We start from the raw sequence: 25,637 nt of genomic DNA on the forward strand, positions 1-25,637 counted from the left end.
TGAACTGTTGGAAGACAAACTGTTTATACCTGCTGTACACTGTCAGCGTGTGGTTTTAAAATGTGCTCGTGTGTTTCACCGAGCTTCGTTTTTCACTGGTCTAACTCGGATGTACCTCTGCAGGGTACACCGGGGTTCCCTGGAACTCCAGGTCAAAAGGGAAATGATGGTCTTACAGGAACAGATGGGCAACCAGGCTTGGACGGCTTCCCCGGACCTCCGGTATGGATCGCACTAACACAAGCAGACAAAACCAAAAATGGCTGAACAAATGGGCATCAAACTTGAAAAAGTTTGCCTTGGAAAAAGCTATTGGGAGGCATGTCTTTGGCTATCATCTTTGAGATCATCTTTAAGTTTGCATTGCACCGACTTTGACTGCCCTCAGCTGTTTAATCTGCTGTTGTTTTATCGGATCGTGTACCAGAGTTCGCAGCAGTGTCAGAATACCATTTGTCCCCATTGCCACCATACATTGCTCACGAATCCCTTTGTATCGAGTATGCTCTAGATTAGAAAATGGCTATTTTGGGGGGCACACTGCAAAGTATGCAAGAGGAAGTCGTACAAATGTTGTGACGATGCGGCTCGCGCACCGATGTGTCAACTATTTGATTAAAAACGTAACTATAATAGAGGGGAGGAAATTGACTTTTTCAATGATAACGGTAATATCTAATGTTTTATATGCATTTCTTACTTCTCTGACAACTGTATACACTTCCCTTTAGTTGCGCACAGATCTTAAAGTTAAGCTGAATTGAATTTGATGACGTTAATGACATTTCCAATTATTTGAATTTACCATCTTAATTAACGTTTACCATGTTATTGTACAAAATAAGAAAATTGGTGCTTTATTGTCTTGAAGTTTCAATTACAAAAGACGATTGTTGCTCTTTTGTTTTGTCAGACTTTTATGAAGCATGCATCTGGACAAGCAGTTCTTTTACCTTCATGAAAGCATCTTTTGTCTCCTCTCCTTTATGTTTACAGGGTTCAAAGGGTGACAGAGGTGACCAAGGAGAGAGGGTGAATACCATTTTCTAAACCTAATTGTTTTATTAATATGCATACATTATTTTTACTACAAAGCAGGTATCTTTCAGACGCTGATACAATATTTGCCCCATCTCACTTTCCTTCAGGTTCTTAAAGCGGCGTTTGAAATGTTTGTGATAGCTTTCAGTTTACGATGTCTTGTTAGATGGGGCCTTTAGTGACTTTGGTTTTGGTTTTAGGGTGAACCAGGTCAAGACGGAACCGGCTTCCAAGGTCCACCAGGTCCACCCGGACCGCCAGGACAGATCGTCTACCAGACATCCGACAACGTAAGTAACAAAAAGGAAACACAGTAGCAGACGTGCACATCGGGGCCATTTGTTCTCCAAAATCCAACATTAATAACAGTTTTAACTTTTAATAATGATGTCTGAACTCCATTCTCTACAGTTTGATGCTGTTGGCAGAGTTGGGGCACAGGTATGTATCACCATCACACAGCAATTGCCTGCCTTTCAGAGTGGGCTGTCCAATAAAACACAAGAAATCGGTAAAAACAAATGTTGGGCTGATGGCTATGAAAACACGGCACACTGATCTAACGAAGTAAATGTAAATGTTTTCTTTCTGTTCTCCTGTATAGGGTGGCCCCGGTTTACCTGGTCAAGCTGGATTCCCTGTAAGTCTTTTACATAATTTCAATATCTTGCTCTTGTTTATAACCACGTGGGCGATATCAAAGCTTTAATCTTTCATTTCTTACCACATACTGTAAATGTCAAAGATAATGGACTTCTATGTGATACAAAACATGGTTTTGTGTTCCGTTTTGAACGTGTTGGTAAAATATATTTTGACTGATGTTATTCTACATTTATTCTTCATTTTCTTTTTGTAAAGACCAACCAAAGTGTTTGGCCATCTCCGACCACTTTACAGCTCGGCTACACTGTCTCAGCCTCGATATCTTTCAGTCCAACTGAAGACCTCGTTAAAAACGGGTCACAAATATTTCTCGTTTCATTAAATAAGAAAAGAAAAACACAATTAAATGTAATATCTTAAACCAATTGTCATTGTGATTTTAACAAACGTTTCTGCAGAAGTCAGTTATGGTTGAATATTTCAGTTGCAAACGAATATACATTGGAAGCACAAGCTAGCATTTCAAGCAGCAGGTTGGTTTACATGAAACTGGTTTACAATTACAGTGTCTGAGTTTACGGTAATGAAGGAACATGTCCCTCGGTGCAACTATGTGGTTGACTGATGTGTTTTTATTCATTTACGGACTATATTGGCACAAATACAAAGGTCTACATCGGATTTTGGTTGCACAACGTTTGCCGATAGGATCAATTCGTTGTTGACTTTGGTATTTTAATGAGATTTGTTGTGGATGACTAAAATATGGAATATCATATTCATACCATGTTCAAACCTTGTGTGCGTGAAGGTGCTCCGTCTGCTGATATTTGTATTCTAGACTGTTTTAAATCTTCATCCATATTCATTGGTGTAATTTGGTGAGGATCGATCAAATGCTGCTCTGTACGAAAGTAATATCATATTACGCTTCATCTACTGAAAGAATCCCACCACATCTTATTTCTACACTCGGTGTCTAAACACAAGATAGCGGATTGATCTAAGGGAACATATTTCCTGCTGTCCAAAGGCTGTTCCTCTGACCTCTTGTTAGTTTATCAATTGTCATTTATGTATTTTATCTAACTTGCAGGGTCCTATTGGACCAAAAGGTGACAATGGAGACCCCGGTCCTCCAGGCTATGGAGTCAAGGTAAAGACTTGTTTGACAATTAATTTAGCCGCTAATCATTGTGATACTGCTGTCTGTGATTCTGTGAGGTCTCGTTGCTTGTGTTCAGGGCGAGAAAGGTGAGCCAGGCTTAGTAATCGGACCAGATGGAAATCTTGTGCATCTGGAAGGGCTCACTGGTCAGAAGGTGAGTCTTGCTGCATTTCTATCTGTCTGTAATGTTTTGCTGACTGTTTTTAAGCATTCAAGCACTTATGTGTTTTATCTTCTGGTCATATATTTGAAACTAATCGCCTCCCCCCCCCCCCCCAATGTATGTAGGGAGAAAGAGGACCCTCAGGACCTGTTGGACCCTCTGTAAGTATTAAGCTAATGTACCAAAACAGGATTATTATTTTTTTCCACTTTATTCTCTAGTGAGCTCACATTATCTTTACCTCATGATTTATTCTTGTAGGGTCAGTACGGGCCGGCTGGAATAAAGGGTGAAATTGGAATGCCTGGAAGACCTGTAAGTGTCCTTTCTTGGTGTTTATGTTGGTCTATTTTCACATAAATAAATGCAGCTCTGAGTACCGTATACATTGTGCTGACTTAAAGTATATTGTTATGAGTATAGGTAAATTTTTACTCTTGTTTTTTATTATTTTATTGTTTTATCTCCCAAGTGCGGGAAAAAATAATCAATGGCTTTGGCCTTTCAGGGTCGCCCTGGTGTAAATGGATACAAGGGTGAGAAAGGAGAGTCAGCGGGTGGTGCGGGCTATGGCTACCCTGTAAGTATTCATATTTTTAAGTTCATAAATATTGTTATTGTTAATAAGTAGTGATGACAGTATGACATCATGTTGTTGACTTTCCAACCCCAAATGTCAGACCTGCCTTCTGTCAAAAAAGTTGTCGGCTTTCCCGCCACCGGTGACACTTGCTCTAAAGACGCATACACAGTGAAAAGGTGGTGTCTTTCACTGAGTATCAAAAATGGGCTAACTTGCCTTTTTATATAATCTGTTAGCCTATTTAATTTACTATGGTCCTTATTTTAAACTTTATTTTCATGGCCTTTTAGCTCGCAAGCAAATTCTATTTTGTTTAGATCAAGTTCCAGTGTACTGCCAATAAAACAAGCCTTTTTAATTAAACAGCTGTCAGTTGTTGTCTTGGCAGAAAGACATTGGTATGCATGCTACAATTTTTATTTATTAAAAAGCGCCACTGTTTTTGTCGCGACTGTGCTCGATGTTGATGGACACTCCCGTGTATCGTGTCCACAGAAGATATGTGACTTCATAGAGAATAGTCCTCCTTAATCCTAACCGAAGCTGTACATGTTCACATCAGTGCTGGATGTGAAATTAAACATAGCTTCTAGATCTGACAAGCGAGGCCATGAAGTGCAATACCAATGATGGCCACTTGGGGTTGGCTCCAAAAAGGCTCTGGCTCCACCTCTGAATGTGGCGTGAGCGGATCAGATCTCAACGCCTCCTGGGTTCATTCAGTCGTGTACTTTAAGCTTTCCACTTGTGATCGGATCACCCAGGACGCATTTCAGTGGCAGATCGGAACGGGGCTGAACTCAGTTCTCTATCCACACACCAAAACAGTGACTAAGAGTAAATACATTTGTTTTCATTAGGGAGTCCCTGGCCAACCAGGACCACCTGGACCACCTGGACCCCCGGGGCCTCCCATTCCTTTAGATCGCTTCAATGTAAGTACATGAGATCGCAAAATTCACGCTTTGAACGATGTTTTGGACATTTACATACCAGTCGTGTCTCTCGCGTACTCTGGACTAAATCTTTCCCTGTTGGTCTACTTTCTGTTTACAGCGCTATGACGAAACTTCAAGGAATTACCCAGGTATGATGACCCGACATGCAATATTTATTGTCTTAGCAGCGAAACCAAATACAGTAGGACAGAACGACTGAAACTCAGGGATCAGAATGGAAGCGATAAGTAAATGTGACACAGAGAGATTTATAAAGGGTTTAAAGTGTCTGCAGAGACACAGTTCTATCTTAATTTCAGTTTGATCCTGCTGCCTCAGCCTGAAGTGGATATATACTCCACTGTCAAGAGATTAAGCTGTCGAGACTAGATTTGAAGAGGGAAAAGATAAAACGCAGAAGAAATCACTATCAGCGAAAGAGGGTGCTTATAGCTGTGAAGTGCCAAGATCGGTTACACCTGTAGGATACTGTTAAGGGCAATGTTAAATATGCAGTATTTTGTTTTAGCAATTAAAGGTGAAAAAGGAGAACATGGAGACCGTGGGCTTCCAGGCATCCCAGGTAAATCCCAGAGTCAACACTCAACAAAAATATGAATGCAACACTTTTTTTTTGCTCCCATTTTTCACGAGTTGAAATAAAACATCGAAGAATTGTTGCTTATTTTAAGAAAAAAAAAAAGATTTCTCTTTCTTCACAATTTGGTTCAAATACATGTTCGTGAGCCTTTCACCTTTGCCAAGATATTTCATCCATCTAACAGATGAGGCGCATCGAGATGTTGATTAAACAGCATGATTATTGCACAGGTGTTCCTGGGATTGGTCACAATAGCAGGCCACAATAAAATGTGCAGTTTTATCATCCAACACGGTGCCACACGTGTCACAAATTGTGAGTGCGCGATCGGCACGCTGGCTGCAGGAATATCGACCTTTTACTTCGCCTCGTGAAAAACGGAAGCGATAACAAAAATGTTGCATTTCTATTTTTGTTAACTGTACATATGAAGTACTATTATTCCACATCCACCCGCAGCAGTGTTTTTATTACTAAAGCATCTTTCTCTTTTTCCAGGAACAGCCTCTAATTTGGATATTTACGCACTCAAGGTAACCTAGCACCACCAAACAGTTTAACTACAACTAGTATACTGGAATGACTGTCAACAGAAAAAAAAAAACATCAAAATATTCAATGTTTTCCAACAGAATGAAATGAAGGGGGAGCGCGGAGACTTGGGTGTCAAGGGAGAAAAAGGAGAGCCTGGTGGTGGATTTTATGACCCACGTTTTGGAGGAGTACAAGGCCCCTCAGGGCCGCCTGGCAACCCAGGCCTACCAGTGAGTTTTGAGACTAAAATATATCGGTTGTGTATTTACAGTTCTTGTTTTACTTGCATAGGTGTTTTTAGTATTTGGTATTATCGTCACCAAAAGTTTGTCCTGACCTAGATTGTTGAAATTTAAAAAAAAAAATCATGGATGTTCCTCTATCTTAATTTTTTCCTCTTTCATGTTAGGGACCAAAGGGAGATTCTATAAGGGGCCCTCCTGGACCCCAGGGACCTCCAGGGACACCAGGGATTGGTTACGATGGGCGTTCAGGTCCTCCGGGACCACCTGGACCTCCAGGACCACCGGGGTCATCCTCACTTCCAGGAGCATACAGGCCTAATCACTGTAAGTGGATACAAAACAATAAAACTTCTCATAGTCTTCAGCAGTGCTTTTGTCAAAATGTCTCTTTTACAACTATGAAGGTGACTTTAAAGTGACAATTTGTCCATTTTGAGGTAAGATTTTTTTTTTGCTGTCTCGTGTGAGCACAAGCTTATGGCGGCTAATGTTAACTATGGTCAGAAGATTTGTTTTTGCATGTGTTTCACATTACAGATTTACTGAGCTGACTTTACGACTTATCTTTAACCTCACACATTAGCTAACACTAGTGTAGTATTTGGAAGCCACACTATCTTGCTTCCCTCTGCACTTAACTTGTTGCCCACATAAACAAAAACTCCCCTCCAGCTGTTCACAAAACAACTCACTGACAGGATCTTGTTTCCATTTAAAGCCGTCAGTCTCCCTGGACCTCCCGGTCCCCCAGGCCAGCCTGGAACTCCTGGTCACTCCTCTGGGGTAAGTGCCATGAAGCTGACATTTCAAATACGCTTCCAGTCCTGATGATTCATCTGCAGACTGGCCCAGTTGTGATCTAACCAGTTGTGCTGTTTTACAATGATAAACTATGTCAACAATTCCTCAGCTATTAATAGTATTTCCAACAAAAAGCTGAATACAGGGTTTGTTTTCCACAGGTTACAGTTTTGAGGTCATATGACACAATGATTGCTACTGCCAGACGGCAGGTAGAGGGCAGCCTCATCTACATCATAGACAAAGCAGACCTCTATCTGAGAGTACGCGATGGACTGCGGCAAGTCATGGTATAGTCATCTACATTTTACTTTGAAATTCACCATGGAGCTCGAAACAAGCATTCAAACCACAGACAATACCGTAGATATTTTATACAATTAAACTTCAAAGCTGTTTTCCCTCCTTCCAGCTTGGAGAGTACAGTCCCTTCTTCAGAGATCTGGTAAGTTCCACAGAACAACAGAATAAACACACTTCATAGTTCCTGAATCTCTTTCATTTGTTTTGTATTTTATTTTACAGGAGAATGAGGTAGCAGAAGTCCAACCTCCACCTGTGATTCTGTACCCCCAGTCCCAAGACCAGTCCCACAACAACGGAGCGGGCCATTACTCCCAGGGTGGTTCTGCCGTGCGACCCATTGAGCCTCCACCGCAGCCACCTATAGATCCCAGATACCCTCTAAAGTATGAGCCCAGATTCCCAGACCAGAGACACACGGGTCAGACCGATGGGAGATTAGCCACCCACCACACTGACAGCAGACACCCTGTCACTCCCCAGCGACGACCCAACCCACCTGTGCCCGAGCCTGCTGGCCGTGTCGACACATCAGGATCAGGAGTAAGTAGACTCGACGCAGGAGGGTTCGAGAATATAATATATATCAAATTAGGTAATTGTAGAGGGTATCATGTCACATTAATGTAGCATAAACTGGTATAAATCAAGATAAAAAAAAAAATGGTCAATAAGAACTCAAAAGTGGCTTCGACGATTGTGCTCACACATTTCAATTTAAAATAACTTTCCTGTGCATAAGCGAAAAAAAAGTTTTCTCAGTTCAGTCCAGGCTCATTTTTAGCTTTGCTGCGCAGGAAAAGAAGCATAGAGTGAACACCGATAAAATGAGACACTTAACACTAACACGACCAGAAATAGAACTGGGTCCAAGGTTGCTTTTTTTTTTTCTTAATGTAACCATCTTGACTGTCCTCATCAGCTACACCTCATCGCCTTGAACGCCCCTCAATCTGGCAACATGCGAGGCATTCGCGGGGCAGACTTCCTGTGCTTCCAGCAGGCTCGTGCTGTGGGTCTGAAGGGAACCTTCAGAGCCTTCCTGTCCTCCAAGCTTCAAGACCTCTACACCATCGTCCGCAGGTCGGACCGGGACAGCTCCCCCATCGTGAACCTGAAGGTAACACGCTGCTGCTGGAGAAGCGGCAATACGGTCGAGTGCAACTGACGCACTGACGCTACTTCATTTGAACGTTTCTTATAAAAAATAAGTACTCGTTAGTAGGGGTGAGCATTTCGAGAAAAAAATACAATTCGATGTTCCCTGGTAACAATTAAACTATTCAACAACCACGGCGCTGCACGTACAGTTCGTTTGCTCAAACACACACAGAAAGAGAGACGCCGTCATGCTTTCAACTCTGCTCGTACAAACTTGGAAAACCCTCACCTTTGACGAAGCTGAAGAGTTTTGCACCGAACCCGCACACTCGTTGATTTTTTTGAGGGAGTGCCACGCAAAAGCTTTTTTTTTTCAACTGTAGACAGATTTGCATGTTTGTGCAGTGGCATCGAATCTCACAGCGCCGCGCACGTTTTACCGAAGCCCCGGTAGTAACATGTTTGTTTGTTGCTCATTAGCGATTGGCGAACAGCTTTTAGGTGCATGACCGCCACCTGCTGGTTGTGGAAATGCATCCCTGTCAGGTGCCGATGAAAACACGGAGGTGTATAAACTTTTTTTATTTTATTTTTTTTCTTATTTCTTATCGACTATTGGCAAATCGTGATGAATCACTGCTTGGTCCTTATTATTGTCTAAAGTAAATGTATTCTGTGTATTTTGCCGTTTTATTAAAAAAAATATTTGTACAGTAGAAAGTAAATATAATAAACTGCTTTCTTTTTTTTCTACCTCCCAGGACCAAGTGTTGTTTCGTAGTTGGGAGTCTATCTTTGGTGACAACAGCAAAATGAGGGAGAATGTACCCATCTACTCCTTCGATGGCAGAGACATCCTCAGGGATAGCGCATGGTGAGTCCTCCTTAACCAGACAAAATCTTTTTTTTTTTTACAGTGACATTTCATGCAGCACCCTGTGCACTAGCATGTAACTATTAATGAAGTGGAAGCCGTTGTTTCCTTTGCTGATTTGCCGTCATTGTGTGTTCTCGTTTACCTCCAGGCCTGAGAAAATGGTCTGGCATGGATCAAGCAACAAAGGCCACCGGCAAACAGACCACTACTGCGAAACATGGCGGGCAGGTGACCACGCTGTGACTGGTCTGGCATCATCACTACAGAGCGGCCACGTCCTGCAGCAAAGCTCCAGCAGCTGCTCCGGCTCCTACGTCGTCCTCTGCATCGAGAACGCCCTCACAACACCCTCCAAAAAATAAATCCCGTCCGTCCTCTTTTTTTGTGTGTGTGTGTGTGTGTGTGTGTTCTGGGCCCTAGTTAAACACTATTTTTATGTCCAAGCAGACATGTATATTTTTTTTTTTATTTTTTTTTTTTAATTCCCTGATTACACGACTGGTGAACATGTGGCGTCCAATGAACTGGCCCTCTGGCACTTTGCTTGGGAGGGACGCTTTGCATTGTCTGCTCCTCCCCTCCACAAACGCCAAAGAGATGGGTCAAACAGAGGGGTGATGGTCCTTTTTCTCGGGGGCATTGGCACATATTTTCTTCAAGGGGCGGAACAACAGCAGAGAAGCTAAAAGCGTTCTCAAATTGTATCCCATTTTGTTTTTTTTAAAGATTCTGTATATTACATGTTTGTCATTTGTTTTGTTTTTTTTATTTTTTTTTGACGTTATCAATGTTTTACCTTTTGAACTGTTTTTGAAAATGCTATATATCCTTCCTGTTATTTTTATTTTTTATTTTTAGATATTGATCATTTCCACATTTTTTTTTTTTCCAATTTCAGTTTAGAATTTTGGGTTATGACGGGGTACAGCAAACTTTTAAGGACTATTTTAAATTTAAATAAGATAATAGATATTTATTTTTAAATGAAGTTATGTAACGACAAAAAAAAAGGAAAATGAAAAAATGCTAAATACCCTCATTCATATTTTACACAAGACAGAAAATTGACTTTGTTACTCAAAAGAGCTTCTGATCAGACACTTACAAACCCGGGACTGTTCTACACAATAAGCTCATATAGTGAATCATTTGGGACCACTTTGGTTAGCATTATTCTGCATATATAGAAACGTTACAATAGTTTTTACTCAAGTGGATTCAGACACTTGTGCTTCACACCAAATTTAAACAAACAGACACTACTGTAATAAATATTCCCACATCCAGAAGTCAAGATTCCTTCGAGCTAAAATTGAGCGTTATGATTCCAAAATGATTGTTGCCCCTTTTGCCACCTTATAAAAGCCCATCAGCGAGTAAGCTGGAAATGATTAGTTTGCTGCTAATCTCTGTCGGTTGGAGTGATTGCTGTCGTGGGTTTTAGGGACAAGAGAACCAGTATATTAAGGAGAATATTTTTGCAGTAGCCTTGCATTAAATTTCAGAGACTAACTTGGCCTTAGCGCTACTGATGTCTTGACTGAACCTGTGGATATCCATTTTTATAACAAACTGCGCTGTACTGTTTCTCCCAGGCACTGAATTAAAGTTTTTTTTCAACTACAACAGTAACGTGACGTACCCTACACCGGTCTGTGCAGTGTGTTGTATTTTTTTTTAGACGCCTAACCAAATGGAACCATCTCACGAAGATCTGGTGACCTTGATACCTTTCACTCAGCTGCGCCGACCAGCAGTTTTATGTCCTACTCACAGATGGTGGCATTGACTCCACCACAAATCAGTTTCTCCAGTTGCAGTGGGAAGCGTTCAAGGCACCTCGGTCCTACAAGATCTATTATCCTTCGGTGACCTTTAAGATAATTCAACACACAATCTTGACAATAAAAGTGATAGCATCCATTTGTTAGAAATATGGGCCTGTATTGATATAGCATGTCATGAAGGTTAATTGGTTGATCTTATACGACAAAATAACCATGATATGGGTGATTGAAATGTTTAGGCAAATTTTAAAGATAAAAAAAAAAAAAAGATACAGCACTTCCGTATAGAATCCATCAATGGTTCTTGAAATTACTGTTGAGAGATCATCAGAGAAGAACAGGGCAATACTAATGTAGAAGTGAAAATCTAAATAAAACGCCTCGGGTGATGTCACAGGAGTCAGTTCTGGCTGGCACTTTAAGTTGTGAAGTTAGAAAAAAAAAAACTAGCTTCACCTCCTCATCTCTGCTTGAGGCCGGTGTGGCACACCCGAGTCTCCGGTCAAATGGTCAGTGGTCGAGTTGCATCATGAGTAACCAGGTTCTGAAAAGAAAGAAGAAATGTGTGAAATAAAAAAAAAACTGATTTGTGCTGTATCAACTAAACTGTAACTCTGCATTCGTGGAGTGCAATTCTAGATCAGAGGACTTCTCATAACTAATTAGGGCAGAAGCACAAACTCGCCTGAACATGTCAAGATTGACATTTTTCTAAATGAAATTACCAGGCAATTATGGATTCGTTGGCTGTCGGTCTACAAGTAAAGTGGATTTTAAAGGAGAACTAAATTAGGTCACTAGTCATTTGTGATGGCTTAAAAAATCCCCTCAAATCTCTTCCTTAAAGTTAGGAGGCGTTCAAGATAATATTTGATTAAGAAGATTAATTCAAATAGCTCAGAGATGACCTAAATTGGTACTTTAAAATGAGACGCCCACCATAAAATATTTCCTTACCTTTAAGTTGTTACAGTGGACAGTAATGCTGGTGAGCTATAACTATTGGATACAGCTAAAGTAAAAGATGACTGAATAGTAGGATCAATTACAGCATTCAACAGAATAACATGCTTCATCAAATGAGCCCAAGACAATGTAGTATTTACCATTAATGGGGTTCAAGTACTAAGGTCAGCAACTGTGGAGCAGAAATTTCCTCTACATCTGGACACAAATGACATCTTTATAGACCGTATCTGAAATGTACAGAAAGTATGTCCTTTGTCCACACTCCAGAGGTTTACCCACTCTGTAGAATAATAATAATGATAATAATAATAAGAATAAGAATAATAATAAACTGTATTTGTATAGAACCTTTTATACAAGAAATGTAGCTCAAAGTGCTTCACAGCAAGATAATTACATGCAGTGTTTCACATAAAAACGGATATAAAGGAACATTTAAAAATATAGAAAAGAAATTAGAATAAAACAGATAAAAAGCATAAGAAATAGATAAAATGCATAATAAGGAATACAATTAGAATAGCACAATGGAATTTTGATGTTATTTTTTGGACCAATCACAAGGTTTTTCCAGGCTGAGAGAACGAGGCATTTAGGCCCAACTGTTGTACAGTGATAACAACTTGTTATCATGGACTGTGTATAAAAATAGACGTAGTCGCAGTGTCTAACAAGTGAATGCTGAGAAACCTTCAAATGCAATACCACTGTGGGCCACTAGGCTGACTAAAACAATTCTCCAACTCTAACTCCTAGCCCTTCACTCCTCCCCAGTTTGTCCAAATATGGTCGTTTCTGCCCCCCCCCCCCCCTCACACCAAAAAAAAAAACCGACCTAAATAGCGACGGCCGAAATGCCAGAACACATAACTGAAGTTATTATGTTTTATCCCGCCCCACCAAGGCTATCTGCCATTGCGCGCTGTATCCAATACAATCATGGAAAAAAAAACTGATCTGATTGGTTTAAGTCAGCCCGGTTCATTCAATCACCTGCCAAGATTTAATGAAACTGCCTGCTCTTTTCCAAACAAGTTTCCAAGGATGACTTCTCAGAGAGTGTAAACCATCTGGTGCGTTAGGTTACAAGATTTTTTTTTTTTACAGCCTGTAATTATGTAAAATTCCGTATTAGCTTGAGACATTTCGTTTTCTTATACTAAATGACTTCCTGTATTGGTGCACAGCACTAAATAGGCTTGTACATGAATTCATAGGACAGTGCAAACTGTAAAAAATAACAACTTTGAGCCCAGTTTCTTTCAAGTTTCACGTTTCAATAAACTCCAGCAGAAGTCGGGATTAAATACTTGAAGGCTTAAGGCGTCATCTTTCGTGGCATGTCATCTAAGAATCGAGGCCCAAATTTAACCAATCGCCTACTCCATTATAAAAATGCGGGATACCCTAAAAATAAATAGTCACTTCCCACTCAATCTCATAAAATCTGCCTCTTAAGCATCGCAGCCTTACGAGAGCTATACAGCTTATATTAATTGACTGGGAGGGCTCAGTGTCGCAGCAGCGTCCCTGGCTGAAAGAAAAAATAAAATAAACTAACATCATAACTCCTGTCCAATTCCTCAATGTCCCTGGTTGAGTAAATCTTCAGGGGGGGAAAAAAAATAAAAAAAATAAAAATATCTCACTGAGTGGCGTATTATCTATTTAAGTCGTCTTGACTGAGTGAGGCTGGAGTGGGTGGGGGGGTGGTTGGGACGTAATAACCCACAGCTGCAAAGTGCTATCACACTAGCGGCCTGGGGAAAGCTATATTTAGTGGGTGCTAAGTAATAACCAAGTACAGTGAAATGATCCGAGGACAGTAATGATACAACAAGGTGACAACCAGATATCGAGGGGCTTAATTACGTTCGGGGCGGGCGCGAAGAGCCACAGATGTCAGATCTCTGGGCTGTGTTTATTCGCTGGTGGTGACTCACTGTCACGTTAATCCAAATCTAACAATATCTTAACTGTGTTGTTGCACTGCCGCTTTTGTTTCGCGACCTTCTTATGTGCTTTATCTGAGAGAAGAGATGCCTTCTTTCTGCGCGATACCAACCTCGGCTTATATGCAGGAAAATAAGTATGTTCAAAAAGACACAAATTACAAATTACCACTGAATGTCTTCAAGTATGACTTTTAATTTGTTTTATTCCAATGCATTCTGCCTCCAACTATATCAACATATTTCCCATTAAATTAAAGGGTAAGAAGAAGTCCTAAAGCAACATTTGTGTAGTGTGTCAGAAATAAGTAAGACCTTATGCAGGGCTTTCACATTTCACTGACATTTAGATAGATAATGAGTAGCATTCTCCCTGTCTTTAAATCCCCTTGTGAATCCCGTGGCATTTAAGTCGATATTTTTTTTTCCCTCGTGTCTTTAAATATTTGATGAGGAGGATGTTATGGAGAGTGAATATTCCTGGCATTGTGAAGATAGGCTCTGACCGCTTCGTCGTACCTGCACTCTCTTTTTACACTGACCCAGGTATGTCGCTCTGATGCCTTTTTGTCACTCTTGCACTTGGGGGAAGTAACCGGGGAAGCATGATTCACCATCAAAGTAAAGCCCATCAAACAGTCCTCAGTGCCGGGGATGTTTTCTACAGGAGGTGAGAAGACTTACCCATACTGCCCAATCCTGACTCTTTATTGCTCGTTGCCTTTCCTGAATCGATGCCATTGAATATATGAAATCTGTGTCTGTGTATTTGGTTTAATGTATTTAAAAAAATAATAATAATAATAATAATTCTCTTCTGGATTGAAACAGAATTCGTCATGTCTTGCCAAAACTCAGCCAAAATTTAGCAGCTACTTTGTGATATAATTACTCTTTGTTGCCGTCCAGAAAATCCCCTTCGAAACCAGTATTTTTCAAACTGTTTATGATAAACAAGGAGCCACAAAAAAAATCCAATCTGTTTATATTCATTACGCTTCCATTTTTTTTTTTTTTTTTGCATTTTCTTGCCGACAAGTCGTCTGTCATAGCGCAATCTAGAATTCACCCAGGTCAGGTCTTGCAATGTTACATTCACAGCTACCGCACCAGCCTTACACAGCTCACTTCCCATGGTCATCAGTGCAGCTGGCTACATATTCGATGTGACATCTCCTTCCATCTTCTAATGAATTTTTTATGTCTCTTCCTCTCCCACTCACACACACAGATGGGCTACGTATCAGCCCTGTTCTGTAAAACTATGCTACTGTAAATGAGTGATGCCTTTGGAATCTGTGACCCTTCTGCTACGTTACTGCTATAGTTTCTATGCCGGAGGTTCCGGACGGACTGGATTAGTCCAGAAACTCCATGAGCGCGCTCATAAGATCGTTTACAATCACCGTATTGTTAAAGATGGAAACTCGGTCATGGAAGAAACCATGAAAAAAAAAAAAAAAAAAAGGTCCTGTCGATAGAATAAACACCCATGAAATCATTTTTCTGATTAAGAGTCATGCATGTATATCCAATCTTAGACACCATTATACAAGCAAAGAGCCCGCTATGGATTATTTTCACCACTGACAATACTGGATTTTTTTTTTTTTATCAAGCTTCCCCCGTCGAAGAGAAATTGATTTCGGATAAACACCAACTTGCAGATTTTACTCTCTGCTAAACTGGCAGTTTGATGCCACACTTGCGCTGTGCATATCCAACCAAGTTATAATGCACTCAGGCATCGACAGCGTCATCGATTTCCGGGGCCCCTGCAAACCATCATTCAACGGGGAGTGATGTGAAGACCTGCTGGCCCCTGACGTGCAACAGTTTCACCCTGATGCATCACCTTATCCGCAACATCCTCTAAAAACTCTTCAGAGAGCCGCGGATTTAAGTAGCGTGCGACAAACTTCAGTCATCCAAACAGTCGTATTTATTGTATCTTATGAGGCCTTATTTCAATGTTTTTAAGACTTTTTATATTTCTTATGGATAAAGAAAATATACACCGTGTTTTCTACTCCTGCAACTTTTTTTTTGAATTAACATTCTGGTTTTTATGTTTACGGTCACGTCTGAATAAAGCCAGAAATAAACATTTACATAATGGAGACTTGTTTGAATGTCAAAAGTTGTTATTTTATCGGTGTAAAGTTGCGTTGTATATAATGTCCGAAGGGGCAATGAAACACTACCAAGTTCAAAGTTTGAAAAAAAAAAAAAAAGATTCTTTGAGAAACATCTTTTTTTCCCACTTAGCGTTAAGTTATCTTTGTGATGCAATCATTATAATTACTTTTTTTTTTTTTTAAATGACATCATAGTACATCACTTCTTACTTACAAATAAAGAGTATCTGGAAACCCATGGAAGGCTCATCATGAGTTTCCTACCACATCTCAAACACATTTAAGTGACAAAAAAAAAAAAGGACAAAGAAAGACCCGATTTTGCCAAATGGGTCACATTTAATAGGCCTATAATAAGTAAAAACAACATTATATTGCATATCAGATGAAATTCAATTCCAATTATATTGGAATTGAATTGAGGAGCAGGGTGTGCCGTCATGCTGATTTGAGCACGTTCCAAATGTACAGTCGACCAATCAGATTTCTGGGTCGGAACTCGTGTGATAGGAGATTATAATGTAGGTGAATATAAATCCATATTTGTTAACCCCTGTGATAGACTGCCAATCTGTCCAGGGCGTACTCTCCCCTCCTGTCCAGTGCATGCTGGGAAAGCCTAACGGCAGTTTAGAAAATGGAGGGCTCATTTTCCTCTGGGGACCTTTTTTTTTTTCTTTCTTTTCACAGTTAAGTCAGGTTACTGTTAAAGCTTGTGAAGAAATCATGAAGAAAAATCCCGAACTTTCGCAGCAGTATATCAAAACCCTACATCCCCCCCACCCACACCCACCCACACCCACCCACCCACACGCGCACAGCTGGCGGCCCCTGAGAATTTTCCTCCATCCCTCAGGGGAGAAAAAAAAAAAAATCTATCTTTCAGCAAGTCGCCAAGCCGTCTTTGCTGACCAAAAAAAAAAAAAAAAAAAAAAAGAACAACTGCCTCTGTTTTGAAGTGCTTTTGATGTAACATTATAACTGGTGTTTCCTTCACTTCTCTGAGCAGAATGAGGAGCGCAGCGGTGATGTGCCTTTCATTCCTCGACCTGACAGTTCCCCATTGATCATTTATTACGCTCGCCGGAGCCATCGATTGAGCGGGAGGAAATAAAATAAGACTTGTGGAAGCGAGGTATGCTTGCTTCGGGAACGTACGAGGGAAAGGCGCCTGATGAAATTTCACACTGGGTGCTTATTCCCGGCTCATCGCTGATGAGCGCTGTTGCGGAGTGTAAAGGTACGGTAGGCACAAGGGAATTGATTGTGTGGGTGTGGGGGAGAGGAGCCTGCATGTGTCTCGTGTGTTCCCTGCCTTGCTTCTTTGACCGTGCATTAGTAATTGTCAAACTACAGCTGACTGAAGCCTGTTTTTTTTTCTCTCTCTCCCCCCCCCCCTCCACCGTCTGCCGGCGGTGATATTGTGCCGGGGTTGAGTGGCTCAGAATCTAATCACTCTAATGTCTGTGGCAGCCCTAAATCACTCTCCCTGGCAGGAGTGCAGCGCTTTGGTCCGTCCTTCAGAAGGGAAGCTTTTCGTGACTCCTTCCATATTGTAATTATTCCAACTGGATATGAGCTATTGCACTTATTGGCTGGGGTAAGGCACCGGCTGCCTCCTCTCTCATTGGCCGGCCCGGACACCTTCTCTGCCGCCTCCCATTGGCTGCCTGGAGGAGAGTAGGAGGGGACGCTCCCCTCCCTTCCCCTCCCCTCCCCTCCCCTCCCCGTCCTCCTCCCTCCCCCCTCCCTCCCCGTGGCAGAGCGTGTAAATGTAAAGACTCTTTTCTCTGTCTATTATCTGAGTGACTCCGGGTTCTGGTGTCTGCCTCCGAGCGCGCGTGTCAGAGTGTGTGTGTGTGTGTGTGTGTGTGTATATGTTGGAAGGAGAAAACAGATAAAAGAGAGAGAGAGAAAGGGAGGGAGAGGCAAGCGGCGTTTTATTCTCCCCCCTTTAGCCTCCCCGTCTCCCTGCTCCCTGTCACTCCATCCTTCCTCCCCTCTCCTTGGACCACCCTCCAGCCCTGCTTCAAGCCGGACCGAGACCCCCCCCCACCCCACCCCACCCCCTCGCCCAGACCACCCCGGGACCCTTTGACTCTCCTTACTTCTCCGTCCCACCAAAAACCACCACCTCTGAGCAGGTAAGAGTCTCTTCTTCTCAGCCTGCACTGAGGCTTCAAAAAAAAAAAAAAAAAAGTACTTCTCCTCTCCCTCTGCTCCACTCACTTCAAACTGCTGTTGTTTTCTTTTCCTCTCGTCTCTGCTCTCCGTGTCCTCTTCGCCTTTTCCTTTCTGCATATTTCAAGTTTTTTTGTTTTTTTTTGGTCCCTGCGGCTCTTCTGTCCCTCTCAGAAAAAAAGTGACACAGTTACAGGAGATGCTATCAGTGAGGTCACTGTTATTTCTCTTCTTCCTCTGATATCCTGCGTGGATATCAACTTCCTCCTCCCTCCCTACCACACAATCTCTGCATCTTTCTCTCGTGTCTTTTTTTGCAATCTGATACCCTCAAGCCTTCAGCTTGTGCAATTTTGGTCGGAAGTCTTTTATTTTATAAGTCTGCCCCCCCCCCCCCCCGCCCCCGCAGCACAAATGGACAAGGACAACATGCTGTGCTTTGTTTTGGTTATGGAAAAAATGCATCTCTAATTGATTTAAAAAAAAAAAAAGAGTGTTTATGTTAGTTGGTGATGGCTATTTATAGGCGCTGACTTGCTGGGCACACATGCTTTCTGCTAGGCTACTTCCCTAATGCCGGGACAAAACACGGGACCGTCCACTGGCTCCAGAACACATGACATTGCACAAAGTGTAATGACTTTACAAGGCAGTGACTTGCTTGATTGAATCAAGCAATCTTTCCGGCAAGAGAACTCCAATATTAACATGGCCCATAAAGCATTCCTGGCAACAGCAGACAGGAGAAAAAACTGCTTAGTTCTTCAGCCGCACATCCTGTACTTCACCAGGAAGGGGAAGTGGGGGGGAGAGAGAGAGAGAGAGAGAGAGAGAGAGAGAGAGAGTGTGTGTGTGTGTGTGTGTGTGTGTGTGTGTGTGTGTGTGTGTGTGTATTTGTGGCGGAGACAGAGATACTGCTAAAGTGCTTTAGACATCAATACTGCCAGCCAAGAGATTTTAAAGCCACTCTGTCATTTCAGAAAATTGGAGCTTACAACAATGTCAACAATTGAGGAAATGCTTCTCCGGATGCGTTTTGTTTGTTTTGAGAGGGTTTTGCGAGGAGTTGGTACTAAAACATAACTGGAACATTTTTTTTTTTTCAAATTTGAAGACCACCAAAATTGCTAGTTGTTGTTTTTTCGGGGTTTTTTTTTTTACAAAGTCTTTAAGTGTTAGTTTAACTGTATTTCTATTAAAGCTGCGACTAACCATTAGTTGAATTATCAATATATGCCAATTGTATTTAAATTAAACAATTAAGTGTTTGTCTACAAACTTCTGTTTCTCAGACTTTTTTTTTTGTCTGACTACCGGCCAAAAATCCAAAAGATATGCAGATCACACTCACGTGTGGTCGTTTCTGAGAAGTGAGGAATGCACGACTTTATTAGCATGTTAATAGCCTGTCAAATTATTTTCACGTTGTAGTCTGCCTGTGACTTTTAACTTAAACAAAAACAACAACAAAAAACCAGCTTTCTCTCGTCGACAGTTTGACCTTTTTCCTCTGCGATAATCATTTTCTAATTTAGAAAAAAAAAGAGCATCTGTGACAAAGCCTTTTGGGAATGTCTGCAGCCTCAATAGAATCGCCTCGGGGGAGAGCAGCGCCGTTGAGTGTTCAACAACAGAGCGAAAACACCGAAATCCTCCACACTTAAAAAATCTGACCGAACATAACTTCGATTTAGCACGTTTATGATGTTTCTGACCGACGTAGGAGAGTGTTTACGACGCCGCTGACGGCATCCTCGCATTCATCCCATCAGGCGTCGGTCTGTAAGTTGAAGTGCAAATTGGAGTGGAGAAACATGTGGGCGGTCGTCTGCTCCGTCCCACAACACGGGCTCGGGTTGACTGGAAGCCAAAACCTAAAACAAGTCACAACTGCTCGCCTTCCTGATATTAATGCAAACTTCAGTTGTTTTCTTTCATTAACACGGACATCGTGCTGATGGTGGGCTTTTAAATATTAAAGTTGAACTGCTTATTAGGAAATAGAACAAAAAAAAAAAAAATATAAAAAGGTGGAAAACCGCCAGCCCTACCAAGAAAAGCAAACTGAAGCTCATGAAATGCAGCTGAGTAAGTCAATCTGCTTGTATCATCGTGAATGAATGGATGACTCATTTGATGACTCATTTTGGAGAAAGGTCTATGCACGCTAGCACCTACAATATTGGAATAATTCATCCCTACTTTAATCTTCAGGTGAAATTTACTTCTTTTTTTTGTTGTTGTTTTATCCTCATATATAACAGTCCACATTTAGTCAGTTTTCCTCTGAGTGAAACCTCACACCCCCACCTAGATGCTAAACCATCCAAGCGTGGCGATAGATTTACGTAATAAAATAATGGCCTCACTTTTCCTCCTCGTAGCCGTCAGTTCCTGCGTCGGCCGGCAGCTCTCGCGTCAGCCGGGCGAGCTCCCGTGCAGCTATATTTAAACGCACTCACGGCACGCTTTCGGTGCGAGCGCTCATAAGAAGGCATACGGAAGATCCGTTGTAGAATGAGATATTTATGAGCCTCTGTGATGTGTTTGCACACTCCCGCTTGCGCGCGGCCTCATGAGCCACCGCTTTGAGCTCAAGTTGAGCTGCGTTGTAGTTAATGCAGACAATGAAGCGCGGCTCGCCGCATCAGAGCAGTTTTACACTTCGGCATCGCGCAACGCCGCAGACGTCAGCTGAGGGCGCTCGGCGTCGGGAAGGTTCGGGAATCGATCCGAGCAAAAAAAAAATACAACAACAACAAAATAAATAAAGCGGGCGAAAGGGCAGCGAATGAGACGCGGAGTTGACGCGCTTTAGTTTTATCACGTGATGTCGTTGAGGAAAAACCCTGATCAAAACTGAGCACGTGCAACTCCCGATCAGTTACACGGAAGTAAATTCTTTATTTTCAGTGCACTAATTTTTTCCATTTTCAATAACCGCACGATTAAAAAGACGGATCACACGTATCCAGTACATTCAGTGAGCCCTACTTCCTCGTATGTAAAGCCAATGCTCTGCAAGCAGCTGGCCCTTTGTGACTTGGCCCTTTCGAGCCGTTCCGGATCTCCCGCTGGCCTGGCTCAGGGCACAGAGTGTGCCGGGAGTTGCCTGGGAAGGGACTGGCTCAGTGTGAAAAAGGCCTGTGACACTGACTGGCTGCTGTCTTGGTACCCGGTTGCAGTGACGGAGGGCAAATGGACGCGTACAAAAGGGCTGTCGAGGAGTTACTGACTTGTGGGCGCTTTCTTTTGTATTAAGAAATAGAAAACTAACAGTACACTGGCATATGTTTTTTAGTTTTTTTTCTCATTAGCAATTTAGATGGAGCTCGATGCAAGTTTTATGCTGTAAAGTGGAGAGCAGAGATTTATCTAAAGGTCGTGATGTTGCGAAACGAGTAAAAATGAAATCACTAATATCGCTTATTTAACGAGTTTTGATGTGTTCGTACATGATCTTGGGAAACTTGCAGCACAAAAGTAAAAAAATGTTTAAACATTAACAGTTAAGAACAACAAATAAAATGCACTAAATAATAACAAAAATCTCATGTATCAGGTTTTAATTTGAATATTAAAATGCCATTTGGAAATTAAACTTTTTTTCTATGTGAGGTTCTGGACTTTTTTAGTTGATATTTTTCAGACTTCTTTAGACTTTACACTTGTAAATTTGTGTTATTTCTTTTGTGACGTATTTGGCAAAGAACTCCTGATAAAACTCGGTTATATGGCTATTCATTGATCTCCACATTTTTGTACTCCTCAGTTCTTTCTTTCAGAAAACCAAAAAACGAGAAAGTAAAAAAAAAAAAAAAGATCACTTAGTTTGCCACATGAAAAACTTGAACTCTAGATGGACTTTAGATGGACACCGACACTGATGCAGGTACAGTATATGATTATACTTAAGCATTTGTTCGTCTGTTAGACTCGTACCGTTTTGGCAGGTGAAACGGCCGCCGCATTAACTATACAGACCAGCTGACACAAAGTGCAGCACATGAGGGTCATCTAGTTTGTAACAGACAGGAAATTAAAAAGCGGGTTCCCTTACCGGCGGTCACGGCTGGATGACGACCTCGATGGGCCTCTGGGGTTGTAACGTGAAAGTGGTGAAGCCCCTCCCGTCCGGGCTACGTCTGACAAATGCACGCTCGCACAGATTTACACGCACGCAATGCCAAATCGCAAAGAACACGCCCACTGACGTCGGCCTCACGAACGCTTAAAGCCATTTTCTGTCTGCCGACTAAAAACTGCCCGAATGGATCCATCGTCAGATGCCCATTCAGAATATTTTTTTTTGTACTTAAATCTCGAAATCCTTTCAACACAGGTTTTCGCACAGCGTTCCCCCGTCTTTCAGGGAGCGCGGCGCAGCGGCAGGCAAACGGTCCAATCTCACGACGCTAAACGGCCGAGTCGTAACGCCGATCGAGTCCGAGCATCACGTGCCGTCGCACTGTCGCGGTTATCGATCAGCTCCTCGAGCAGACAAAACTCAACTCGTGCGTCTCTCCTCCGTGAAGCCGCGGCTCGCTGTACGAGAGTAACTCCGCAAAAACACGAGGCAGGAAATGCATTGCTGTCCAAAAAAACAACAACAACAACAACAAAAAAACCATTTAAAAAAACAAAAAGAGCAGTATGCAGTGATATATTGCTTAATCGCAATAAACCAGGCCGGTGTGGCGAATTCTGAAAGGAACACATGACTGCGTGTTTCAGTCGTGGTCAGCAGTGCACACGTCCACGCTGGGCGGACGTCATTACGCTTACTCAGCAAACACGGATGCACGCCCGCGCTGCTTCACAACAGCAGTTTGACAAAGTGTGCGAACCGCCACACGTGAAACTATTTTTTTTTTTTTTTAAAGATTCTAGTCCAAATCCCAGACGGATGACTCTCGGTACATTCGTGTGGAAGTCGAACTCCGGGTATTCGATCAGACACTGACATGTCAAACTGTGCAAACAGTCGGCCGGGCACTGGTGCGGCCAACTGCCATATTTTTTTTGTTTGTTTTACCTCTCGCTCCTTCCTTCACACTCAGTTGATTGGTAAGCAGTTCTCTTGTCACTGAGCTGGGCAGTAAACTTAAAAAACAATCTATCCCCGCGTCATAATTCATAACAGAATGCAAGGGTTGGGGGGGGGGGGGGGCGTGGGGTGGGGTGGGGGGGGGGTGTGTGTGGGGGTGAGGCATCGCTCGAGGCTGAAATTGAACATGGCACCTTTAAAAGGTTGAAGCTATTGGAGAGAATTATGATCTGCGCAGTCTGAGGGGCCTTTTTTCTTTTCTTTTCTTTTTTTTTTTTTTTTTGTCTCTGCGCAAAGCCAACGGCTGATGTAATTTAAGCTAGTGAAGGTTTGCGGGATCAATCAGAGAGGATGAGGAGTTGGGGGGGGGGGGGGGGGGGGTAATGGGGGGGGGGGGAGGGGGTTATGAGGCAAAAGGTGCTGCAGGAACAGAGCTTTAGCCTTTCCCTGCTGGTTTCCCCCGCATCACTCTCGGAAGTGGAGTGGGGTCATAAGGCAGCCCCTCTGCTCCCCCCCCCCCCCCCCCCCGTGCTATTTTTATACTCGCTCATACAAGGGGGTTGGGGGTGAGGGGGCGCGGGGGGGGGGGGGGTTCAAATTGGGATTGCGCGTTCGTTTGGGATACAGTTGAAAAGTCAAAGGTTGCCGTACAAGTCCGTGTAACGACCCACGTTTAAAAGCTTTCATGTCGGTATTGTTTCCAGCAAAAGCATTGTTTTTTTGTTGTTTTTTTTACATCTCAGCCCAGCAGAATTTTAGGCTTTGACCACGAGTTACACATTTTATTGAAATACAGTAAGATCTTTTTTTTTTTTTTTTCCCTCAAACAGAGGACACATTGTGCAGAATTCTTGTTTTCTTAGTTAAGAACAGCAGGAAAGGCGTGACAGTGTCCCACAAGTTGCACACTGGGGGGGGGGGGATGACAAGAAGATATTATTGTTGGCTTGGAGTCCGGACAGCTCCAGTGATTAAGGAGCTCTGCACGGACCCACGGCGTTAGTGGAGCGGCAGAATTAGCCTCGTGCTATCGTTTTAAATTAGACGAGAGCTTCTCTGCGCTCACCTCGTGACTCCGTCCGGACTTCACTCGGACGCGTGTCCGTACGTCGGGTCCGTTTTCAAATTGGGATTGCTGCTTTTGTTCGGGATACAGTTGAAAGGTCAAAGGTTAACGTACATTTCCGCGTAACTGCCTACGTTTAAAAAGCTTTCGTGTCGTTTTGTTTCCAGCAAAAACACGTTTGTTTGTTGTTGTTGGGTTTTTTTTTTTTACATCTCAGCCCAGCAGAATTTTAGGCTTTGACCACGAGTCCAGTTAAAAAAAAAAAAAAAGTTATTTAAATACAGTAACATACTTTTTTTTTTTCTTCTCGTGGACAGGCCACATTGTGCAGAATTATTGTTTTCTTGGTTCAGAACAACAGGAAAGGTGTGACGGTGTCCCACAAGCAGACGTTCAAATATTGCTCGTAAAAGAAGGATTAAATGAAAGACGCATCACAAGAAAGAGGCAACGATCAGCACAATGGGAAGAAAAGGTTCACAGAGTTTGGGCAGTTGCTTATGCAGATATGAAATATCAGCCATGACCTCTGTATGGCATCAATTTTGAATCCCTGCCATTCTACTAATCGGTCGGATTTAATGTTTCAACACTTAACAACAGTTCAGACCGGCGGATGCAGTCGCCTCTTGTAACCCAGTTTGTAATGGGGGAAGTATTATGCACAACTTATTTAACTCTCTAACATGTGACCTCATCAATTATTTAGAGGTCTGCATGGGATTGTCTTTGTAAACACACACAACCCCCCCCCCACCCCCCCACCCCCGCTGGCTCGATATTTCCAACCACTCTCGCATCCATTCATCCCTGCAGAGATTCCAACCCGTCTTTCGACAGTAGCCACAAATCGGTGGCCATATTTTTCATTTAATCTATGAATGTTTGACCTCTACATCCGTCCCACTGGTGTATAATATGCAAGTGCCATTGTGTATGAATGTGATTAAGCCGTTATTTATTTATCCATTATTGTCATTGTTCTTCTGCGGTGGCCTAAATAGCCCCGACTAAATGATAAATGTGAGCGTTTTGACCCCGAGTCAACAGCAGGGTTGCACTTAGTCTCAATATCTCGCTGCCCTTCAGGGCCGCAGGAGGAGAGTAGTCTGTATTCCAGGTGTGTGTTTTGTGTTTTTCCTCTTTTGATGGCTTGCAATGAGAATATAAATCAGAATATTGTTCATCTTAAAAGGTATTCAGTAACGTCCACCAGGGTTTCCCCCACCACCCCACCAAGGCTGCCCGCCAAGTGGAAACGCTGTCCACCATCTTAATTTAGTGTGTTAACATTTACTAATAACCACTAAATCAAAGTACGGCTGATGTTGGAGGGGATATAATTGAATTGGATCCATTTGATATGTTTAAAAAAATGTTCCAACACCACTTTCAAGCAAACCTTTAATGGAAGAAATGGTGATTAAAAACTGTATTAGCCGGGGGAGAAAAAAAAAAAATCTGAGTATCTAATCTAGAAATACTGTACTCCTTATTTTCCCGGAGGCTACGGTAGAACATAAAGCTGACATCTTT

At 42.3% G+C, this 25,637-nt stretch overlaps 2 protein-coding genes across 10 annotated transcripts in view; both read left to right on the forward strand.

The window, feature by feature from the left end:
* The window catches only part of col18a1a (collagen type XVIII alpha 1 chain a), a 75,817-nt gene extending 65,230 nt beyond the window's left edge, over positions 1-10,587 (forward strand). For both annotated transcript variants that reach the window (XM_069154830.1, XM_069154829.1), the window contains 23 exons: positions 124-222; positions 997-1,032; positions 1,242-1,331; positions 1,453-1,482; positions 1,646-1,681; positions 2,744-2,803; positions 2,892-2,969; positions 3,104-3,139; positions 3,240-3,293; positions 3,487-3,558; positions 4,422-4,496; positions 4,618-4,648; positions 5,029-5,082; positions 5,599-5,633; positions 5,733-5,864; positions 6,044-6,203; positions 6,598-6,662; positions 6,842-6,970; positions 7,093-7,125; positions 7,206-7,526; positions 7,906-8,103; positions 8,846-8,958; positions 9,110-10,587. In XM_069154830.1, coding sequence (XP_069010931.1) covers positions 124-222; positions 997-1,032; positions 1,242-1,331; positions 1,453-1,482; positions 1,646-1,681; positions 2,744-2,803; positions 2,892-2,969; positions 3,104-3,139; positions 3,240-3,293; positions 3,487-3,558; positions 4,422-4,496; positions 4,618-4,648; positions 5,029-5,082; positions 5,599-5,633; positions 5,733-5,864; positions 6,044-6,203; positions 6,598-6,662; positions 6,842-6,970; positions 7,093-7,125; positions 7,206-7,526; positions 7,906-8,103; positions 8,846-8,958; positions 9,110-9,323 — 2,151 coding nt within the window. In that variant the 3' untranslated portion in view covers positions 9,324-10,587. The remainder of the gene's footprint in view (positions 1-123; positions 223-996; positions 1,033-1,241; positions 1,332-1,452; positions 1,483-1,645; positions 1,682-2,743; positions 2,804-2,891; positions 2,970-3,103; positions 3,140-3,239; positions 3,294-3,486; positions 3,559-4,421; positions 4,497-4,617; positions 4,649-5,028; positions 5,083-5,598; positions 5,634-5,732; positions 5,865-6,043; positions 6,204-6,597; positions 6,663-6,841; positions 6,971-7,092; positions 7,126-7,205; positions 7,527-7,905; positions 8,104-8,845; positions 8,959-9,109) is intronic.
* A 6,999-nt stretch (positions 10,588-17,586) lies between these two features.
* Positions 17,587-25,637, forward strand: part of pcbp3 (poly(rC) binding protein 3) — a 64,493-nt gene continuing 56,442 nt past the window's right edge. For 6 of the 8 annotated variants that reach the window (XM_069154831.1, XM_069154838.1, XM_069154832.1 and 3 more), the window contains exon 1: positions 17,588-17,951. The gene's annotated coding sequence lies outside the window, so the exon portion shown is untranslated. Of the gene's footprint in view, positions 17,952-25,637 lie in introns of all 8 variants that reach the window. The other 2 variants (XM_069154837.1, XM_069154839.1) reach the window with 1 other exon arrangement.

The sequence above is a fragment of the Embiotoca jacksoni genome, unplaced genomic scaffold, assembly GCF_022577435.1.
Source record: "Embiotoca jacksoni isolate LCO1_2020_lvr unplaced genomic scaffold, fEmbJac1.0.p SCAF_2, whole genome shotgun sequence".
NCBI classification, from domain to species: domain Eukaryota; kingdom Metazoa; phylum Chordata; class Actinopteri; family Embiotocidae; genus Embiotoca; species Embiotoca jacksoni.